At 48.2% G+C, this 22,253-nt stretch overlaps 1 protein-coding gene across 1 annotated transcript in view; it reads left to right on the top strand.

The window, feature by feature from the left end:
- Window positions 1-21,151, top strand: part of LOC109882324 (SKI family transcriptional corepressor 2) — a gene marked incomplete at its 5' end in the record, with an annotated part of 108,258 nt that extends 87,107 nt beyond the window's left edge. The window contains one exon of the mRNA XM_031825890.1: window positions 20,973-21,151. Within this exon, the coding sequence (XP_031681750.1) occupies window positions 20,973-21,151 (179 nt within the window). The remainder of the gene's footprint in view (window positions 1-20,972) is intronic.
- Between the last annotated feature and the right edge of the window lie 1,102 nt (window positions 21,152-22,253).

The raw sequence follows: 22,253 nt of genomic DNA, 5'->3' as shown, positions 1-22,253 counted from the left end.
GAAAACAGATTCCTCTCACCATGCCTGTAAACAGCTTTCCGCTCACCACAGCCTGTAAACGCTTCCTCTCACCACCGGCCTGTAAAAACAGATCCTCTCTCCATGGCCTGTAAACAGCTTCCGCTCACCACAGCATGTAAACAGCTTCCTCTCACCACGCCTGTAAACAGCTCTCCTCTCACCATGGTTTTTAAAACACCTTCTCTCACCACGTCCTGTAACAGCTTCCTCTCACAACAGCCCTGTAACAGCTTCCTCTCAACTCGTCCTGTAAACAGCTTCCTCTCACCACAGCCTGTAAAAGCTTCTCTCACCATGGCCTGTAAACAGTTTCTCTCACCACCACCTGTAACAGCTTCCTCTCACCATGAACTGTAAACAGCTTCCTCTCACCATGCGTCTGTAAACAGCTTCCTCTCACCACGTCCTGTAAACAGCTTCCTCTCACCATGTCCTGTAAACAGCTTCCTCTCACCATGGCCTGTAAACAGCTTCCTCTCACCACGTCGTGTAAACAGCTTCCTCTCACAATGGCCTGTAAACAGCTTTCTCTCACTATGGCTGTTGTAACAACTTTCTCTCACCATGGCCTGTAAACAGCTTCCTCTACCACAGCCTGTAAACAGCTTCCTCTCAACGTGGTCTGTAAACATCTTCCTCACACCACAGCCTGTAAACAGCTTCCTCTCACCACAGCCTGTAAGCAGCTTCCTCTCACCATGGCCTTTAAACAGATTCCTCTCACCATGGTCTGTAAACAGCTTCCTCTCACCACAGCCTGTAAACAGCTTCCTCTCACCATGGCCTGTAAACAGCTTCCTCTCACCACAGCCTGTTAACAGCTTCCTCTCACCACGTCCTGTAAACAGCTTCCTCTCACCACAACCTGTAAACAGCTTCCTCTCACCATGGCCTGTAGAAAACAGATTCCTCTCACCATGGCCTGTAAACAGCTTCCGCTCACCACAGCCTGTAAACAGCTTCCTCTCACCACGGCCTGTAAACAGCTTCCTCTCACCATGGTTTTTAAACAGCTTCCTCTCACCACGTCCTGTAAACAGCTTCCTCTCACCATGGTTTTTAAACAGCTTCCTCTCACCACGTCCTGTAAACAGCTTCCTCTCACCATGGCCTGTAAACAGCTTCCTCTCACCACGTCGTGTAAACAGCTTCCTCTCAAAATGGCCTGTAAACAGCTTCCTCTCACTATGGCCTGTAAACAACTTTCTCTCACCATGGCCTGTAAACAGCTTCCTCTTACCACAGCCTGTAAACAGCTTCCTCTCAACGTGGTCTGTAAACATCTTCCTCACACCACAGCCTGTAAACAGCTTCCTCTCAGCACAGCCTGTAAACAGCTCCCTCTCACCATGAACTGTAAACAGCTTCCTCTCACCTCGTCCTGTAAACAGCTTCCTCTCACTACAGCCTGTAAACAGCTTCCTCTCACCATGGCCTGTAAACATCTTCCTCTCACCATGGCATGTAAACAGCTTCCTCTCACCATGGCCTTTAAACAGATTCCTCTCAACATGGCCTGTAAACAGCTTCCTCACACCACAGCCTGTAAACAGCTTCCTCTCAACTCGTCCTGTAAACAGCTTCCTCTCACCACAGCCTGTAAACAGCTTCCTCTCACCATGGCCTGTAAACATTTTCCTCTCACCATGGTCTGTAAACAGCTTCCTCTCACCACAGCCTGTAAACAGCTACCTCTCACCATGGCCTGTAAACAGCTTCCTCTCACCACAGCCTGTTAACAGCTTCCTCTCACCACGTCCTGTAAACAGCTTCCTCTCACCATGGTTTTTAAACAGCTTCCTCTCACCACGTCCTGTAAACAGCTTCCTCTCACCATGGCCTGTAAACAGCTTCCTCTCACCACGTCGTGTAAACAGCTTCCTCTCAAAATGGCCTGTAAACAGCTACCTCTCACTATGGCCTGTAAACAACTTTCTATCACCATGGCCTGTAAACAGCTTCCTCTTACCACAGCCTGTAAACAGCTTCCTCTCACCGTGGTCTGTAAACATCTTCCTCACACCACAGCCTGTAAACAGCTTCCTCTCACCAAGGCCTGTAAACAGCTTCCTCTCACCACAGCCTGTAAACAGCTCCCTCTCACCATGAACTGTAAACAGCTTCCTCTCACCTCGTCCTGTAAACATCTTCCTCTCACTACAGCCTGTAAACAGCTTCCTCTCACCATGGCCTGTAAACAGCTTCCTCTCAACATGGCATGTAAACAGCTTCCTCTCACCACGTCCTGTAAACAGCTTCCTCTCACCACGGCCTGTAAACAGCTTCCTCTCACCATGGCCTGTAGAAAACAGATTCCTCTCACCATGGCCTGTAAACAGCTTCCGCTCACCACAGCCTGTAAACAGCTTCCTCTCACCACGTCCTGTAAACAGCTTCCTCTCACCATGGTTTTTAAACAGCTTCCTCTCACCATCGCCTTTAAACAGATTCCTCACACCACAGCCTGTAAACAGCTTCCTCTCAACTCGTCCTGTAAACAGCTTCCTCTCACCACAGCCTGTAAACAGCTTCCTCTCACCATGGCCTTTAAACAGATTCCTCTCAACATGGCCTGTAAACAGCTTCCTCACACCACAGCCTGTAAACAGCTTCCTCTCAACTCGTCCTGTAAACAGCTTCCTCTCACCACCACCTGTAAACAGCTTCCTCTCACCATGAACTGTAAACAGCTTCCTCTCACCATGGTCTGTAAACAGCTTCCTCTCACCACGTCCTGTAAACAGCTTCCTCTCACCATGTCCTGTAAACAGCTTCCTCTCACCACGTCCTGTAAACCGCTGCCTCTCACCATGTCCTGTAAACAGCTTCCTCTCACTACAGCCTGTAAACAGCTTCCTCTCACCATGGCCTGTAAACAGCTTCCTCTCACCATGGCCTGTAAACAGCTTCCTCTCACCACGTCGTGTAAACAGCTTCCTCTCAAAATGGCCTGTAAACAGCTTCCTCTCACTATGGCCTGTAAACAACTTTCTCTCACCATGGCCTGTAAACAGCTTCCTCTTACCACAGCCTGTAAACAGCTTCCTCTCACTGTGGTCTGTAAACATCTTCCTCACACCACAGCCTGTAAACAGCTTCCTCTCACCAAGGCCTGTAAACAGCTTCCTCTCACCACAGCCTGTAAACAGCTTCCTCTCACTACAGCCTGTAAACAGCTTCCTCTCACCATGGTCTGTAAACAGCTTCCTCTCACCACGTCCTGTAAACAGCTTCCTCTCACCATGTCCTGTAAACAGCTTCCTCTCACCACGTCCTGTAAACCGCTTCCTCTCACCATGTCCTGTAAAAAGCTTCCTCTCACTACAGCCTGTAAACAGCTTCCTCTCACCATGGCCTGTAAACAGCTTCCTCTCACCACAGCCTGTAAACAGCTTCCTCTCACCACGTCCTGTAAACAGCTTCCTCTCACCACAACCTGTAAACAGCTTCCTCTCACCATGGCCTGTAGAAAACAGATTCCTCTCACCATGGCCTGTAAACAGCTTCCGCTCACCAAAGCCTGTAAACAGCTTCCTCTCACCACGGCCTGTAAACAGCTTCCTCTCACCATGGTTTTTAAACAGCTTCCTCTCACCACGTCCTGTAAACAGCTTCCTCTCACCATGGTTTTTAAACAGCTTCCTCTCACCACGTCCTGTAAACAGCTTCCTCTCACCATGGCCTGTAAACAGCTTCCTCTCACCACGTCGTGTAAACAGCTTCCTCTCAAAATGGCCTGTAAACAGCTTCCTCTCACTATGGCCTGTAAACAACTTTCTCTCACCATGGCCTGTAAACAGCTTCCTCTTACCACAGCCTGTAAACAGCTTCCTCTCACCGTGGTCTGTAAACATCTTCCTCACACCACAGCCTGTAAACAGCTTCCTCTCACCAAGGCCTGTAAACAGCTTCCTCTCACCACAGCCTGTAAACAGCTCCCTCTCACCATGAACTGTAAACAGCTTCCTCTCACCTCGTCCTGTAAACATCTTCCTCTCACTACAGCCTGTAAACAGCTTCCTCTCACCATGGCCTGTAAACAGCTTCCTCTCAACATGGCATGTAAACAGCTTCCTCTCACCACGTCCTGTAAACAGCTTCCTCTCACCACGGCCTGTAAACAGCTTCCTCTCACCATGGCCTGTAGAAAACAGATTCCTCTCACCATGGCCTGTAAACAGCTTCCGCTCACCACAGCCTGTAAACAGCTTCCTCTCACCACGTCCTGTAAACAGCTTCCTCTCACCATGGTTTTTAAACAGCTTCCTCTCACCATCGCCTTTAAACAGATTCCTCACACCACAGCCTGTAAACAGCTTCCTCTCAACTCGTCCTGTAAACAGCTTCCTCTCACCACAGCCTGTAAACAGCTTCCTCTCACCATGGCCTTTAAACAGATTCCTCTCAACATGGCCTGTAAACAGCTTCCTCACACCACAGCCTGTAAACAGCTTCCTCTCAACTCGTCCTGTAAACAGCTTCCTCTCACCACCACCTGTAAACAGCTTCCTCTCACCATGAACTGTAAACAGCTTCCTCTCACCATGGTCTGTAAACAGCTTCCTCTCACCACGTCCTGTAAACAGCTTCCTCTCACCATGTCCTGTAAACAGCTTCCTCTCACCACGTCCTGTAAACCGCTTCCTCTCACCATGTCCTGTAAACAGCTTCCTCTCACTACAGCCTGTAAACAGCTTCCTCTCACCATGTCCTGTAAACAGCTTCCTCTCACCACGTCCTGTAAACCGCTTCCTCTCACCATGTCCTGTAAACAGCTTTCTCTCACTACAGCCTGTAAACAGCTTCCTCTCACCATGGCCTGTAAACAGCTTCCTCTCACCACAGCCTGTAAACAGCTTCCTCTCACCACGTCCTGTAAACAGCTTCCTCTCACCACAACCTGTAAACAGCTTCCTCTCACCATGGCCTGTAGAAAACAGATTCCTCTCACCATGGCCTGTAAACAGCTTCCGCTCACCACAGCCTGTAAACAGCTTCCTCTCACCACGTCCTGTAAACAGCTTCCTCTCACCATGGTTTTTAAACAGCTTCCTCTCACCACGTCCTGTAAACAGCTTCCTCTCACCATGGCCTGTAAACAGCTTCCTCTCACCACGTCGTGTAAACAGCTTCCTCTCAAAATGGCCTGTAAACAGCTTCCTCTCACTATGGCCTGTAAACAACTTTCTCTCACCATGGCCTGTAAACAGCTTCCTCTTACCACAGCCTGTAAACAGCTTCCTCTCACCGTGGTCTGTAAACATCTTCCTCACACCACAGCCTGTAAACAGCTTCCTCTCACCAAGGCCTGTAAACAGCTTCCTCTCACCACAGCCTGTAAACAGCTCCCTCTCACCATGAACTGTAAACAGCTTCCTCTCACCTCGTCCTGTAAACATCTTCCTCTCACTACAGCCTGTAAACAGCTTCCTCTCACCATGGCCTGTAAACAGCTTCCTCTCAACATGGCATGTAAACAGCTTCCTCTCACCACGTCCTGTAAACAGCTTCCTCTCACCACGGCCTGTAAACAGCTTCCTCTCACCATGGCCTGTAGAAAACAGATTCCTCTCACCATGGCCTGTAAACAGCTTCCGCTCACCACAGCCTGTAAACAGCTTCCTCTCACCACGTCCTGTAAACAGTTTCCTCTCACCATGGTTTTTAAACAGCTTCCTCTCACCATCGCCTTTAAACAGATTCCTCACACCACAGCCTGTAAACAGCTTCCTCTCAACTCGTCCTGTAAACAGCTTCCTCTCACCACAGCCTGTAAACAGCTTCCTCTCACCATGGCCTTTAAACAGATTCCTCTCAACATGGCCTGTAAACAGCTTCCTCACACCACAGCCTGTAAACAGCTTCCTCTCAACTCGTCCTGTAAACAGCTTCCTCTCACCACCACCTGTAAACAGCTTCCTCTCACCATGAACTGTAAACAGCTTCCTCTCACCATGGTCTGTAAACAGCTTCCTCTCACCACGTCCTGTAAACAGCTTCCTCTCACCATGTCCTGTAAACAGCTTCCTCTCACCACGTCCTGTAAACCGCTTCCTCTCACCATGTCCTGTAAACAGCTTCCTCTCACTACAGCCTGTAAACAGCTTCCTCTCACCATGGCCTGTAAACAGCTTCCTCTCACCACAGCCTGTAAACAGATTCATCTCACCACAGCCTGTAAACAGCTTCCTCTCACTACAGCCTGTAAACAGCTTCCTCTCACCATGGCCTGTAAACAGCTTCCTCTCACCATGGCATGTAAACAGCTTCCTCTCACCATGGCCTGTAAACAGCTTCCTCTTACCATGGCCTGTAAACAGCTTCCTCTCACCACGTCCTGTAAACAGCTTCCTCTCACCACGGCCTGCAAACAGCTTCCTCTCACCATGGCCTGTAAACATTTTCCTCTCACCATGGTCTGTAAACAGCTTCCTCTCACCACAGCCTGTAAACAGCTACCTCTCACCATGGCCTGTAAACAGCTTCCTCTCACCACAGCCTGTAAACAGCTTCCTCTCACCACGTCCTGTAAACAGCTTCCTCTCACCACAACCTGTAAACAGCTTCCTCTCACCATGGCCTGTAGAAAACAGATTCCTCTCACCATGGCCTGTAAACAGCTTCCGCTCACCACAGCCTGTAAACAGCTTCCTCTCACCACGGCCTGTAAACAGCTTCCTCTCACCATGGTTTTTAAACAGCTTCCTCTCACCACGTCCTGTAAACAGCTTCCTCTCACCACAGCCTGTAAACAGCTTCCTCCCAACTCGTCCTGTAAACAGCTTCCTCTCACAACAGCCTGTAAACAGCTTCCTCTAACCATGGCCTGTAAACAGTTTCCTCTCACCACCACCTGTAAACAGCTTCCTCTCACCATGAACTGTAAACAGCTTCCTCTCACCATGGTCTGTAAACAGCTTCCTCTCACCACGTCCTGTAAACAGCTTCCTCTCACCATGTCCTGTAAACAGCTTCCTCTCACCACGTCCTGTAAACCGCTTCCTCTCACCATGTCCTGTAAACAGCTTCCTCTCACTACAGCCTGTGTACAGCTTCCTCTCACCATGGCCTGTAAACAGCTTCCTCTCACCATGGCCTGTAAACAGCTTCCTCTCACCACGTCGTGTAAACAGCTTCCTCTCAAAATGGCCTGTAAACAGCTTCCTCTCACTTTGGCCTGTAAACAACTTCCTCTCACCAAGGCCTGTAAACAGCTCCCTCTCACCATGAACTGTAAACAGCTTCCTCTCACCTCGTCCTGTAAACAGCTTCCTCTCACTACAGCCTGTAAACAGCTTCCTCTCACCATGGCATGTAAACAGCTTCCTCTCACCATGGCCTGTAAACAGCTTCCTCTTACCATGGCCTGTAAACAGCTTCCTCTCACCACGTCCTGTAAACAGCTTCCTCTCACCACGTCCTGTAAACAGCTTTGTCTCATCACAGCCTGTAAACAGCTTCCTCTCACCATGGTCTGTAAACAGCTTCCTCTCATCATGGCCTGTAGTAAACAGCTTCCTCTCACCATGGTCTGTAAACAGCTTCCTCTCACCACGGCCTGTAAACAGCTTCCTCTCACCACATCCTGTAAACAGCTTCCTCTCACCACAGCCTGTAAACAGCTCCATCTCAACATGAACTGTATACAGCTTCCTCTCACCATGGTCTGTAAACAGCTTCCTCTCACCACGTCCTGTAAACAGCTTCCTCTCTCCATGTCCTGTAAACAGCTTCCTCTCACCACGTCCTGTAAACCGCTTCCTCTCATCATGTCCTGTAAACAGCTTCCTCTCACTACAGCCTGTAAACAGCTTCCTCTCACTACATCCTGTAAACAGCTTCCTCTCACCACGTCCTGTAAACAGCTTCCTCTCACCACGTCCTGTAAACAGCTTCCTCTCACCACGTCCTGTAAACAGCTTCCTCTCACTACAGCCTGTAAACAGCTTCCTCTCACCATGGCCTGTAAACAGATTCCTCTCACCATGGCCTGTAAAACAGCTTCCTCTCACCACGTCCTGTAAACAGCTTCCTCTCACCACGTCCTGTAAACAGCTTCCTCTCACCACGTCGTGTAAACAGCTTCCTCTCAAAATGGCCTGTAAACAGCTTCCTCTCACTTTGGCCTGTAAACAACTTCCTCTCACCAAGGCCTGTAAACAGCTCCCTCTCACCATGAACTGTAAACAGCTTCCTCTCACCTCGTCCTGTAAACAGCTTCCTCTCACTACAGCCTGTAAACAGCTTCCTCTCACCATGGCATGTAAACAGCTTCCTCTCACCATGGCCTGTAAACAGCTTCCTCTTACCATGGCCTGTAAACAGCTTCCTCTCACCACGTCCTGTAAACAGCTTCCTCTCACCACGTCCTGTAAACAGCTTTGTCTCATCACAGCCTGTAAACAGCTTCCTCTCACCATGGTCTGTAAACAGCTTCCTCTCATCATGGCCTGTAGTAAACAGCTTCCTCTCACCATGGTCTGTAAACAGCTTCCTCTCACCACGGCCTGTAAACAGCTTCCTCTCACCACATCCTGTAAACAGCTTCCTCTCACCACAGCCTGTAAACAGCTTCCTCTCACCACGGCATGTAAACAGCTTCCTCTCAACATGGCCTGTAAACAGCTTCCTCACACCACAGCCTGTCAACAGCTTCCTCTCACTACAGCCTGTAAACAGCTTCCTCTCACCACAGCCTGTAAACAGCTTCCTCTCACCATGGCCTGTAAACAGTTTCCTCTCACCACCGCCTGTAAACAGCTCCATCTCAACATGAACTGTATACAGCTTCCTCTCACCATGGTCTGTAAACAGCTTCCTCTCACCACGTCCTGTAAACAGCTTCCTCTCTCCATGTCCTGTAAACAGCTTCCTCTCACCACGTCCTGTAAACCGCTTCCTCTCATCATGTCCTGTAAACAGCTTCCTCTCACTACAGCCTGTAAACAGCTTCCTCTCACTACATCCTGTAAACAGCTTCCTCTCACCACGTCCTGTAAACAGCTTCCTCTCACCACGTCCTGTAAACAGCTTCCTCTCACCACGTCCTGTAAACAGCTTCCTCTCACTACAGCCTGTAAACAGCTTCCTCTCACCATGGCCTGTAAACAGATTCCTCTCACCATGGCCTGTAAAACAGCTTCCTCTCACCACGTCCTGTAAACAGCTTCCTCTCACCACGTCCTGTAAACAGCTTCCTCTCTCCATGTCCTGTAAACAGCTTCCTCTCACTATGGCCTGTAAACAACTTTCTCTCACCATGGCCTGTAAACAGCTTACTCTCACCGTGGTCTGTAAACAGCTTCCTCACAACACAGCCTGTAAACAGCTTCCTCTCACCACATCCTGTAAACAGCTTTCTCTCACTACAGCCTGTAAACAGCTCCCTCTCACTATTGCCTGTAAACAGCTTCCTCTCACCATGGCATGTAAACAGCTTCCTCTCACCACAGCCTGTAAACAGCTTCCTCTCACCTGGTCCTGTAAACAGCTTCCTCTCACCACAGCCTGTAAACAGCTTCCTCTCACCACGGCCTGTAAACAGCTTCCTCTCACCACGTCCTGTAAACAGCTTCCTCTCACCACGTCCTGTAGACAGCTTCCTCTCACCACAGCCTGTAAACAGCTTCCTCTCACCATGGTCTGTAAACAGCTTCCTCTCACCACGGCCTTTAAACAGATTCCTCTCACCATGTTCTGTAAACAGCTTCCTCACACCACAGCCTGTAAACAGCTTCCTGTCACCACGTCCTGTAAACAGCTTCCTCTCACCACAGCCTGTAAACAGCTTCCTCTCACCACAGCCTGTAAACAGCTTCCTCTCACCACTGCATGTAAACAGCTTCCTCACACCACAGCATGTAAACAGCTTCCTGTCACCACGTCCTGTAAACAGCTTACTCTCACCACAGCCTGTAAACAGTTTCCTCTCACCACCGCCTGTAAACAGCTTCCTCTCACCACCGCCTGTAAACAGCGCCCTCTCACTATGGCCTGTAAACAACTTTCTCTCACCATGGCCTGTAAACAGCTTCCTCTCACCACAGCCTGTAAACAGCTTCCTCTCACCATGGTCTGTAAACAGCTTCCTCTCACCATGGCCTGTAGTAAACAGCTTCCTCTCACCATGGTCTGTAAACAGCTTCCTCTCACCATGGCCTGTAGTAAACAGCTTCCTCTCACCATGGTCTGTAAACAGCTTCCTCTCACCACAGCCTGTAAACAGCTTCCTCTCACCACGGCCTGTAAACAGCTTCCTCTCACCACGTCCTGTAAACAGCTTCCTCTCACCACGTCCTGTAAACAGCTTCCTCTCACCACAGCCTGTAAACAGCTTCCTCTCACGATGGTCTGTAAACAGCTTCCTCTCACCATGGCCTTTAAACAGATTCCTTTCACCATGTTCTGTAAACAGCTTCCTCACACCACAGCCAGTAAACAGCTTCCTGTCACCACGTCCAGTAAACAGCTTCCTCTCACCACAGCCTGTAAACGGCTTCCTCTCACCACTGCGTGTAAACAGCTTCCTCACACCACAGCCTGTAAACAGCTTCCTGTCACCATGTCCTGTAAACAGCTTCCTGTCACCACGTCCTGTAAACAGCTTCCTCTCACCACAGCCTGTAAACAGCTTCCTCTCACCACCACCTGTAAACAGCTCCCTCTCACCATGATCTGTAAATAGCATCCTCTCACCGTGGCCTGTAAACAGCTTCCTCTCACCACAGCCTGTAAACATCTTCCTCTCACCATGGCCTGTAAACAGCTTCCTCTCACCGTGGTCTGTAAACAGCTTCCTCTCACCACGTTCTGTAAACAGCTTCCTCTCACCACATCCTGTAAACAGCTTCCTCTCACCACGTCCTGTAAACAGCGTCCTCTCACCATGTCCTGTAAACAGCTTCCTCTCACTACAGCCTGTAAACAGCTTCCTCTCACCATGGCTTGTAAACAGATTCCTCTCACCATGGCCTGTAAACAGCTTCCTCTCACCATGGCCTGTAAACTGCTTCCTCTCACCACATCGTGTAAACAGTTTCCTCTCAAAATGGCCTGTAAACAGCTTCCTCTCACTATGGCCTGTAAACAACTTTCTCTCACCATGGCCTGTAAACAGCTTCCTCTCACCACAGCCTGTAAACAGCTTCCTCTCACCCTGGTCTGTAAACAGCTTCCTCACACCACAGCCTGTAAACAGCTTCCTCTCACCACAGCCTGTAAACAGCTCCCTCTCACCATGAACTGTAAACAGCTTCCTCTCACCACGTCCTGTAAACAGCTTCCTCTCACCACGGCCTGTAAACAGCTTCCTCTCACCACAGCCTGTAAACAGCTTCCTATCACCATGGTCTGTAAACAGCTTCCTCTCAACACGGCCTGTATACAGCTTCGTCTCACCACGTCCTGTAAACAGCTTCCTCTCACCACAGCCTGTAAACAGCTTCCTCTCACCATGGTCTGTAAACAGCTTCCTCTCACCATGGCCTTTAAACAGATTCCTCTCACCATGTTCTGTAAACAGCTTCCTCACACCACAGCCTGTAAACAGCTTCCGGTCACCACGTCCTGTAAACAGCTTCCTCTCACCACAGCCTGTAAACAGCTTCCTCTCACCACTGCCTGTAAACAGCTCCCTCTCACCATGAACTGTAAACAGCATCCTCTCACCGTGGCCTGTAAACAGCTTCCTCTCACCACAGCCTGTAAACAGCTTCCTCTCACCATGAACTGTAAACAGCTTCCTCTCACCATGGTCTGTAAACAGCTTCCTCTCACCACGTCCTGTAAACAGCTTCCTCTCACCACAGCCTGTAAACAGCTTCCTCTCACCATGGTCTGTAAACAGCTTCCTCTCACCATGGCCTTTAAACAGATTCCTCTCACCATGTTCTGTAAACAGCTTCCTCACACCACAGCCTGTAAACAGCTTCCTGTCACCACGTCCTGTAAACAGCTTCCTCTCACCACAGCCTGTAAACGGCTTCCTCTCACCACTGCGTGTAAACAGCTTCCTCACACCACAGCCTGTAAACAGCTTCCTGTGTCCATGTCCTGTAAACAGCTTCCTGTCACCACGTCCTGTAAACAGCTTCCTCTCACCACATCCTGTAAACAGCTTCCTCTCACCACGTCCTGTAAACAGCGTCCTCTCACCATGTCCTGTAAACAGCTTCCTCTCACTACAGCCTGTAAACAGCTTCCTCTCACCATGGCTTGTAAACAGATTCCTCTCACCATGGCCTGTAAACAGCTTCCTCTCACCATGGCCTGTAAACTGCTTCCTCTCACTACATCGTGTAAACAGTTTCCTCTCAAAATGGCCTGTAAACAGCTTCCTCTCACTATGGCCTGTAAACAACTTTCTCTCACCATGGCCTGTAAACAGCTTCCTCTCACCACAGCCTGTAAACAGCTTCCTCTCACCCTGGTCTGTAAACAGCTTCCTCACACCACAGCCTGTAAACAGCTTCCTCTCACCACAGCCTGTAAACAGCTCCCTCTCACCATGAACTGTAAACAGCTTCCTCTCACCACGTCCTGTAAACAGCTTCCTCTCACCACGGCCTGTAAACAGCTTCCTCTCACCACAGCCTGTAAACAGCTTCCTATCACCATGGTCTGTAAACAGCTTCCTCTCAACACGGCCTGTATACAGCTTCGTCTCACCACGTCCTGTAAACAGCTTCCTCTCACCACAGCCTGTAAACAGCTTCCTCTCACCATGGTCTGTAAACAGCTTCCTCTCACCATGGCCTTTAAACAGATTCCTCTCACCATGTTCTGTAAACAGCTTCCTCACACCACAGCCTGTAAACAGCTTCCTGTCACCACGTCCTGTAAACAGCTTCCTCTCACCACAGCCTGTAAACGGCTTCCTCTCACCACTGCGTGTAAACAGCTTCCTCACACCACAGCCTGTAAACAGCTTCCTGTGTCCATGTCCTGTAAACAGCTTCCTGTCACCACGTCCTGTAAACAGCTTCCTCTCACCACATCCTGTAAACAGCTTCCTCTCACCACGTCCTGTAAACAGCGTCCTCTCACCATGTCCTGTAAACAGCTTCCTCTCACTACAGCCTGTAAACAGCTTCCTCTCACCATGGCTTGTAAACAGATTCCTCTCACCATGGCCTGTAAACAGCTTCCTCTCACCATGGCCTGTAAACTGCTTCCTCTCACCACATCGTGTAAACAGTTTCCTCTCAAAATGGCCTGTAAACAGCTTCCTCTCACTATGGCCTGTAAACAACTTTCTCTCACCATGGCCTGTAAACAGCTTCCTCTCACCACAGCCTGTAAACAGCTTCCTCTCACCCTGGTCTGTAAACAGCTTCCTCACACCACAGCCTGTAAACAGCTTCCTCTCACCACAGCCTGTAAACAGCTCCCTCTCACCATGAACTGTAAACAGCTTCCTCTCACCACGTCCTGTAAACAGCTTCCTCTCACCACGGCCTGTAAACAGCTTCCTCTCACCACAGCCTGTAAACAGCTTCCTATCACCATGGTCTGTAAACAGCTTCCTCTCAACACGGCCTGTATACAGCTTCGTCTCACCACGTCCTGTAAACAGCTTCCTCTCACCACAGCCTGTAAACAGCTTCCTCTCACCATGGTCTGTAAACAGCTTCCTCTCACCATGGCCTTTAAACAGATTCCTCTCACCATGTTCTGTAAACAGCTTCCTCACACCACAGCCTGTAAACAGCTTCCGGTCACCACGTCCTGTAAACAGCTTCCTCTCACCACAGCCTGTAAACAGCTTCCTCTCACCACTGCCTGTAAACAGCTCCCTCTCACCATGAACTGTAAACAGCATCCTCTCACCGTGGCCTGTAAACAGCTTCCTCTCACCACAGCCTGTAAACAGCTTCCTCTCACCATGAACTGTAAACAGCTTCCTCTCACCATGGTCTGTAAACAGCTTCCTCTCACCACGTCCTGTAAACAGCTTCCTCTCACCACAGCCTGTAAACAGCTTCCTCTCACCATGGTCTGTAAACAGCTTCCTCTCACCATGGCCTTTAAACAGATTCCTCTCACCATGTTCTGTAAACAGCTTCCTCACACCACAGCCTGTAAACAGCTTCCTGTCACCACGTCCTGTAAACAGCTTCCTCTCACCACAGCCTGTAAACGGCTTCCTCTCACCACTGCGTGTAAACAGCTTCCTCACACCACAGCCTGTAAACAGCTTCCTGTGTCCATGTCCTGTAAACAGCTTCCTGTCACCACGTCCTGTAAACAGCTTCCTCTCACCACAGCCTGTAAACAGCTTCCTCTCACCACCGCCTGTAAACAGCTCCCTCTCACCATGAACTGTAAATAGCATCCTCTCACCGTGGCCTGTAAATAGCTTCCTCTCACCACAGCCTGTAAACAGCTTCCTCTCACCATGGCCTGTAAACAGCTTCCTCTCACCATGGTCTGTAAACAGCTTCCTCTCACCACGTTCTGTAAACAGCTTCCTCTCACCACGTCCTGTAAACAGCTTCCTCTCACCACGTCCTGTAAACAGCTTCCTCTCGCCATGTCCTGTAAACAGCTTCCTCTCACCATGGTCTGTAAACAGCTTCCGCTCACTACAGCCTGTAAACAGCTTCCTCTCACCATGGCCTGTAAACAGATTCCTCTCACCATGGCCTGTAAAACAGCTTCCTCTCACCACGTCGTGTAAACAGCTTCCTCTCAAAATGGCCTGTAAACAGCTTCCTCTCACTATGGCCTGTAAACAACTTTCTCTCACCATGGCCTGTAAACAGCTTCCTCTTACCACAGCCTGTAAACAGCTTCCTCACACCACAGCCTGTAAACAGCTTCCTCTCACCACATCCTGTAAACAGCTTCCTCTCACTACAGCCTGTAAACAGCTCCCTCTCACCATGGCCTGTAAACAGCTTCCTCTCACCATGGCATGTAAACAGCTTCCTCTCACCATGGCCTGTAAACAGCTTCCTCTCACCATGGCCTGTAAACAGCTTCCTCTCACCACGTCCTGTAAACAGCTTCCTCTCACCACGTCCTGTAAACAGCTTCGTCTCATCACAGCCTGTAAACAGCTTCCTCTCACCATGGTCTGTAAACAGCTTCCTCTCACCATGGCCTGTAGTAAACAGCTTCCTCTCACCATGGTCTGTAAACAGCTTCCTCTCACCATGGCCTGTAGTAAACAGCTTCCTCTCACCATGGTCTGTAAACAGCTTCCTCTCACCACAGCCTGTAAACAGCTTCCTCTCACCACGGCCTGTAAACAGCTTCCTCTCACCACATCCTGTAAACAGCTTCCTCTCACCACGTCCTGTAAACAGCTTCCTCTCACCACAGCCTGTAAACAGCTTCCTCTCACCATGGTCTGTAAACAGCTTCCTCTCACCATGGCCTTTAAACAGATTCCTCTCACCACAGCCTGTAAACGGCTTCCTCTCACCACTGTGTGTAAACAGCTTCCTCACACCACAGCCTGTAAACAGCTTCCTGTCACCATGTCCTGTAAACAGCTTCCTGTCACCACGTCCTGTAAACAGCTTCCTCTCACCACAGCCTGTAAACAGCTTCCTCTCACCACCGCGTGGAAACAGCTCCCTCTCACCATGAACTGTAAATAGCATCCTCTCACCGTGGCCTATAAACAGCTTCCTCTCACCACAGCCTGTAAACAGCTTTCTCTCTCCATGGCCTGTAAACAGCTTCCTCTCACCATGGTCTGTAAACAGCTTCCTCTCACCACGTTCTGTAAACAGCTTCCTCTCACCACGTCCTGTAAACAGCTTCCTCTCACCACGTCCTGTAAACAGCTTCCTCTCACCATGTCCTGTAAACAGCTTCCTCTCACTACAGCCTGTAAACAGATTCCTCTCACCATGGCCTGTAAACAGCTTCCTCTCACCATGGCCTGTAAACAGCTTCCTCTCACCACATCGTGTAAACAGTTTCCTCTCAAAATGGCCTGTAAACAGCTTCCTCTCACTATGGCCTGTAAACAACTTTCTCTCACCATGGCCTGTAAACAGCTTCCTCTCACCACAGCCTGTAAACAGCTTCCTCTCACCCTGGTCTGTAAACAGCTTCCTCACACCACAGCCTGTAAACAGCTTCGTCTCATCACAGCCTGTAAACAGCTTCCTCTCACCATGGTCTGTAAACAGCTTCCTCTCACCATGGCCTGTAGTAAACAGCTTCCTCTCACCATGGTCTGTAAACAGCTTCCTCTCACCATGGCCTGTAGTAAACAGCTTCCTCTCACCATGGTCTGTAAACAGCTTCCTCTCACCACAGCCTGTAAACAGCTTCCTCTCACCACGTCCTGTAAACAGCTTCCTCTCACCACGTCCTGTAAACAGCTTCCTCTCACCACAGCCTGTAAACAGATTCCTCTCACCACAGCCTGTAAACGGCTTCCTCTCACCACTGTGTGTAAACAGCTTCCTCACACCACAGCCTGTAAACAGCTTCCTGTCACCATGTCCTGTAAACAGCTTCCTGTCACCACGTCCTGTAAACAGCTTCCTCTCACCACAGCCTGTAAACAGCTTCCTATCACCACCGCCTGTAAACAGCTCCCTCTCACCATGAACTGTAAATAGCATCCTCTCACCGTGGCCTATAAACAGCTTCCTCTCACCACAGCCTGTAAACAGCTTCCTCTCTCCATGGCCTGTAAACAGCTTCCTCTCACCATGGTCTGTAAACAGCTTCCTCTCACCACGTTCTGTAAACAGCTTCCTCTCACCACGTCCTGTAAACAGCTTCCTCTCACCACGTCCTGTAAACAGCTTCCTCTCACCATGTCCTGTAAACAGCTTCCTCTCACTACAGCCTGTAAACAGCTTCCTCTCACCATGGCCTGTAAACAGATTCCTCTCACCATGGCCTGTAAACAGCTTCCTCTCACCATGGCCTGTAAACAGCTTCCTCTCACCACGGCCTGTAAACAGCTTCCTCTCACCATGGTCTGTAAACAGCTTCCTCTCACCACGGCCTGTATACAGCTTCGTCTCACCACGTCCTGTAAACAGCTTCCTCTCACCACAGCCTGTAAACAGCTTCCTCTCACCATGGCCTGTAGTAAACAGCTTCCTCTCACCATGGTCTGTAAACAGCTTCCTCTCACCACGTCCTGTAAACAGATTCCTCTCACCATGGCCTTTAAACAGCTTCCTCTCACCACGGCCTGTAAACAGCTTCCTCTCACCACAGCCTGTAAACAGCTTCCTCTCACCACTGCCTGTATACAGCTTCGTCTCACCACGTCCTGTAAACAGCTTCCTCTCACCACAGCCTGTAAACAGCTTCCTCTCACCATGGCCTGTAGTAAACAGCTTCCTCTCACCATGGTCTGTAAACAGCTTCCTCTCACCACGTCCTGTAAACAGATTCCTCTCACCATGGCCTTTAAACAGCTTCCTCTCACCACGGCCTGTAAACAGCTTCCTCTCACCACAGCCTGTAAACAGCTTCCTCTCACCACGGCCTGTAAACAGCTTCCTCTCATCGCAGCCTGTAAACAGCTTCCTCTCACCATGGCCTGTAAACAGCTTCCTCTCACCATGGTCTGTAAACAGCTTCCTCTCACCACGGCCTGTGAACAGCTTCCTCTCACCATGGTCTGTAAACAGCTTCCTCTCACCATGGCCTGTAAACAGCTTCCTCTCACCACAGCCTGTAAACAGTTTCCTCTCACCACAGCCTGCAAACAGCTTCCTCTCACCATGGCCCGTAAACAGCGTCCTCTCACCATGGCATGTAAACAACTTTTAACCTCTTGAATCTAGGGGGCACTATTTTCATTTTTGGAAAAATAACGTTCCCTAAGTAAACAGGCTATTTTTTCAAGACAAGATGCTAGAATATGCATATAATTGACAGTTTAGGATTGAAAACACTCTAAAGTTTCCAAAACTGTAAAAATAATGTCTGTGAGTATAACAGAACTGATATTGCATGCTAAAGCCTGAGACAATTCCAACAGGAAGTGACTCTTATTTAGAAAGCTTTGCATTCCTATGCTTCCCTATTGAGCATTGAATGAGATATCAACCAGATTCCTTTTTCTATGGCTTCCCTAATGTGTCTAGTGTCACAATTCATAGTTTCAGGCTTTTATTTTGAAAAATGAGCCTGAACGTCAACATTGCGTCAGTGGTCAGCTGAAGTCTCTCATAGTGTTTTGTGCGTAAAGGACAAATGCGGCCATTGTTTCTCTCTTTCCTACTAAGAAGCCATCTGTCCCGGTGGGTATATTATCGAATAGATATTTGAAAAAACACGTTGAGGATTGATTATAAACAACGTTTACCATGTTTCTGACGATATTATGGAGCTAATTTGGAATATTTTTCGGCGTTGTCGTGACCGCAATTTTAGGTCGATTTCTCAGCCAAACGTGAAGAACTAACAGGGCTATAGCGGCTACAAAAATTATATTTTGGGAAAAAAGGAACATTTGCTATCTAACTGGGAGTCTCATGAGTGAAAACATCCGAAGCTCATCAAAGGTAAACAATTTAATTGATTGCTTTTCTGATTTTCGTGACCAGGTTGCCTGCTGCTAGCTAGGCATATTGCTATGCTAGGCTATCATTACACTTACACAAATGCTTGTCTTGCTTTGGCTGTAAAGCATATTTTCAAAATCTGAGATGACAGGGTGATTAACAAAAGGCTAAGCTGTGTTTCAATATTTTTCACTTGTGATTTCATGAATAGGAATATTTTCTAGTAATATTTATGTTTGTTGCGTTATGCAAATTAGTGTCAGTTGATGACAATGCTCCCAGGTCTGGGATGGATAGTACCAAGATTAACCCTAAAGAGGCTTTTAGCAACAAGACTCTTAGTGTAACCAGCCACTAGAGACAGGAAGCAAAGAAATCAGCCTGTTGTTTATTATTGATGAGGAGGTTTAATCACGTTGGTACTCTCCTGCTGTGGTCATGAACATTGTTAGTTTGAAATGTGGTCCAGTAAGCCAGTGACTCAGCGCCTGTAATAGTGTTAGAGGCAGAGAATCCCAGTGGAGAGAGGGGAACCGGCCAGGCAGAGACAGCAAGGGCAGTTCGTTGCTCAAGAGCCATTCCGTTCACCTTCACACTCCTGGGCCAGGCTACACTTAATCATATGACCTACTGAAGAGATGAGTCTTCAGTAAAGACTTAAAGGTTGAGATTGAGTCTGCGTCTCTCACATGGATAGGCAGACCATTCTATAAAAATGGAGTTCTATAAGAGAAAGCCCTGCCTCCAGCTGTTTGCTTAGAAATTCTAGGGACAATTAGGAGGCCTGCGTCTTGTGACCATAGAGTACGTGTAGATATGTATGACAGGACCAAACCGGAAAGATAGGTAGGAGCAAGCCCATGTAATGCTTTGTAGGTTAGCAGTAAAACCTTGAAAATCAGCCCTTTCCTTAACAGGAAGCCAGTGTAGGGAGGCTAGCACTGGAGTTATATGATCAAATTTCTTTGGTTCTAGTCAGTATTTTAGCAGCCATATTTAGCACTAACTGAAGTGTTTTTAGTGCTTTATCCGGGTAGCCGGAAAGTAGAGCATTGCAGTATTCTAACCTAGAAGTAACAAAAGCATGGATTAATTTTTCAGCATAATTTTTGGACAGAAAGTTTCTGATTTTTGCAATGTTACGTAGATGGAAAAAGCTGTCCTTGAAACAGTCTTGATATGTTCGTCAAAAGAGAGATCAGGGTCTAGAGTAACGCCGAGGTCCTTCACAGTTTTATTTGAGACGACTGTACAACCATTAAGATTAATTGTCAGATTCAACGGAAGATCTCTTTGTTTATTGGGACCTTGAACAAGCATCTCTGTTTAAAAATAGAAAGTTTACAGCCATCCACTTCCTTATGTCTGAAACACAGGCTTCTAGGAGGGCAATTTTGGGCTTCACCATGTTTCATTGAAATGTACAGCTGTGTGTCATCCGCATAGCAGTGAAAGTTAACATTATGTTTTCGAATGACATCTCCAAAAGGTAAAATATATAGTGAAAATTGGGATAGTTGAGCTGACTACACTGACTGTGCTAGTGGCAGACTCCACTAAGCTGGCCTGCACCCTATTTCATTGTGCAGCTAGAGGAGTTAGAGCCCTGTCTATGTTGGTAGATAAGATGGGAGCACCAGCTCCTGTCTATGTTGGTAGATAAGATGAGAGCACCCCTCCAGCTAGAATGGAGTCCGTCACTCCTCAACAGGCCAGGCTTGGTCCTGTTTGTGGGTGAGTCACAGAAAGAGGGCCAATTTTCTACAAATTCTATCTTTTGGGAGGGGCAGAAAACAGTTTTCTGTACATAGCCTATCTGTAAATAGCCCACCCAATCTTCCTACCTCATCCCCATACTGTTTTTATTTGATTTACTTTTCTGCTCTTTTGCACACCAGTATCTCTACTTGCACATCATCATCTGCTCATTTATCACTCTAGTGTTAATCTGCTAAATTGTAATTATTCGCTACTATGGCCTATTTATTGCCTACCTCCTCATGCCTTTTGCACACACTGTATATAGACTTTATTTTTTCTACTGTGTCATTGACTTGTTTATTGTGTTATTGATTTGTTTATTGTTTATTGTTTACTCCATGTGTAACTCTGTGTTGTTGTCTGTGTCACACTGCTTTGCTTTATCTTGGCCAGGTCACAGTTGGAAATGAGCCTACCTGTTTAAATAAAGGTGAAATAAATAAATAAATAAAAAATAATCTACAGGATTGGACTCTATTCTAATAGAATCTACAGGATGAGACTGTTCTACATGGCTAAATTCTGTTCTAAAAATAATGTACATGAATTTCATCTCAGACCGTAAGGGGAGACAGTGTTCAGAGTTTAGCACTGTGGATTACATTACACAGTGGTCAAACCATAATCTAGGGCTGTACATTTAGTTGGAACACAATCATGACAGTCAGAGCACCTTACATGTGTATCTTGCCCCAGAGAAGCAGATGGTAGAGCAGGGTAAGTTCTTCCTACATCAGGCTCTAACCACAGAGGATCTGATGCCAGATCAGTTGTTCCTGCATCAGGCTCTAACCACAGAGTATCTGATGCCAGATCAGTTGTTCCTGCATCAGGCTCTTACCACAGAGGATCAGATGCCAGATCAGATCATCTGATGACAGATCAAATCAAATCACATTTATTTATATAGCCCTTCTTACATCAGCCGATATCTCAATGTGCTGTACAGAAACCCAGCCTAAAACCCCAAACAGGTGTAGAAGCACGGTGGCTAGGAAAAACTAGAGAGGCAAAAACCTAGAAAGAAACCTAGAGAGGAACTAGACTATGAGGGGTGGCCTGTCCTCTTCTGGCTGTGCCGTGTGGAGATTATAACAGAACATGGCCAAGATGTTCAAATGTTCATAAATGACCAGCATGGTCAAATAATAATAATCACAGTAGTTGTCGAGGGTGCAATAGGTCAGCACCTAAGGACTAAATGTCAGTTGGCTTTTCATAGCCGATCATTAAGAGTATCTCTACCCCTCCTGCTGTCTCTAAAGAGTTGAAAACAGCAGGTCTGGGACGGGCAGCACGTCCGGTGAACAGGTCAGGGTTCCATAGCCGCAGGCAGAACAGTTGAAACTGGAGCAGCAGCACGGCCAGGTGGACTGGGGACAGCAAGGAGTCATCATGCCAGGTATTCCTGAGGCATGGTCCTAGGGCTCAGGTCCTCTGAGAGAAAGAAAGAAAGAAAGAGAGAAAGAGAGAATTAGAGAGAGCATACTTAAATTCACACAGGACACCGGATAAGGCAGGAGAAGTACTCCAGATATAACAGACTGACCCTAGCCCCCCGACACAAACTTCTGCAGCATAAATACTGGAGGCTGAGACAGGTGGGGTCAAGAGACACTGCGCCCCATCCGATGATACCCCCGGACAGGGCCAAACAGGCAGGATATAACCCCACCCACTTTGCCAAAGGACAGCCCCCACACCACTAGAGGGATATCTTCAACCACCAACTTACCATCCTGAGACAGGGCCGAGATCAGTTGTTCCTGCTGCCGGTTGTCTCCCTCTTGCCTACTTGTTCCACTGATAGTGGTGCGTTAGTGTGCTATCACTGGCCGCTTCTCTGTTGCCATTGTTAAAACTAAATGAAACAAGGTATTTAGCTTGTTACAATTAAAGGGACTCGACTGGATAAATTGTAATCACCCAGAATGAAGTTGGGTTTCCCTGCAGGTTGGGCCAGTAGCTGAGCAGCCT

This window comes from Oncorhynchus kisutch, linkage group LG6, assembly GCF_002021735.2.
Source record: "Oncorhynchus kisutch isolate 150728-3 linkage group LG6, Okis_V2, whole genome shotgun sequence".
Classification (NCBI taxonomy): Eukaryota; Metazoa; Chordata; class Actinopteri; order Salmoniformes; family Salmonidae; genus Oncorhynchus; species Oncorhynchus kisutch.
The sequence above is the reverse complement of the archived record's forward strand: the minus strand, read 5'-3'. Positions and strand labels throughout refer to the sequence as shown.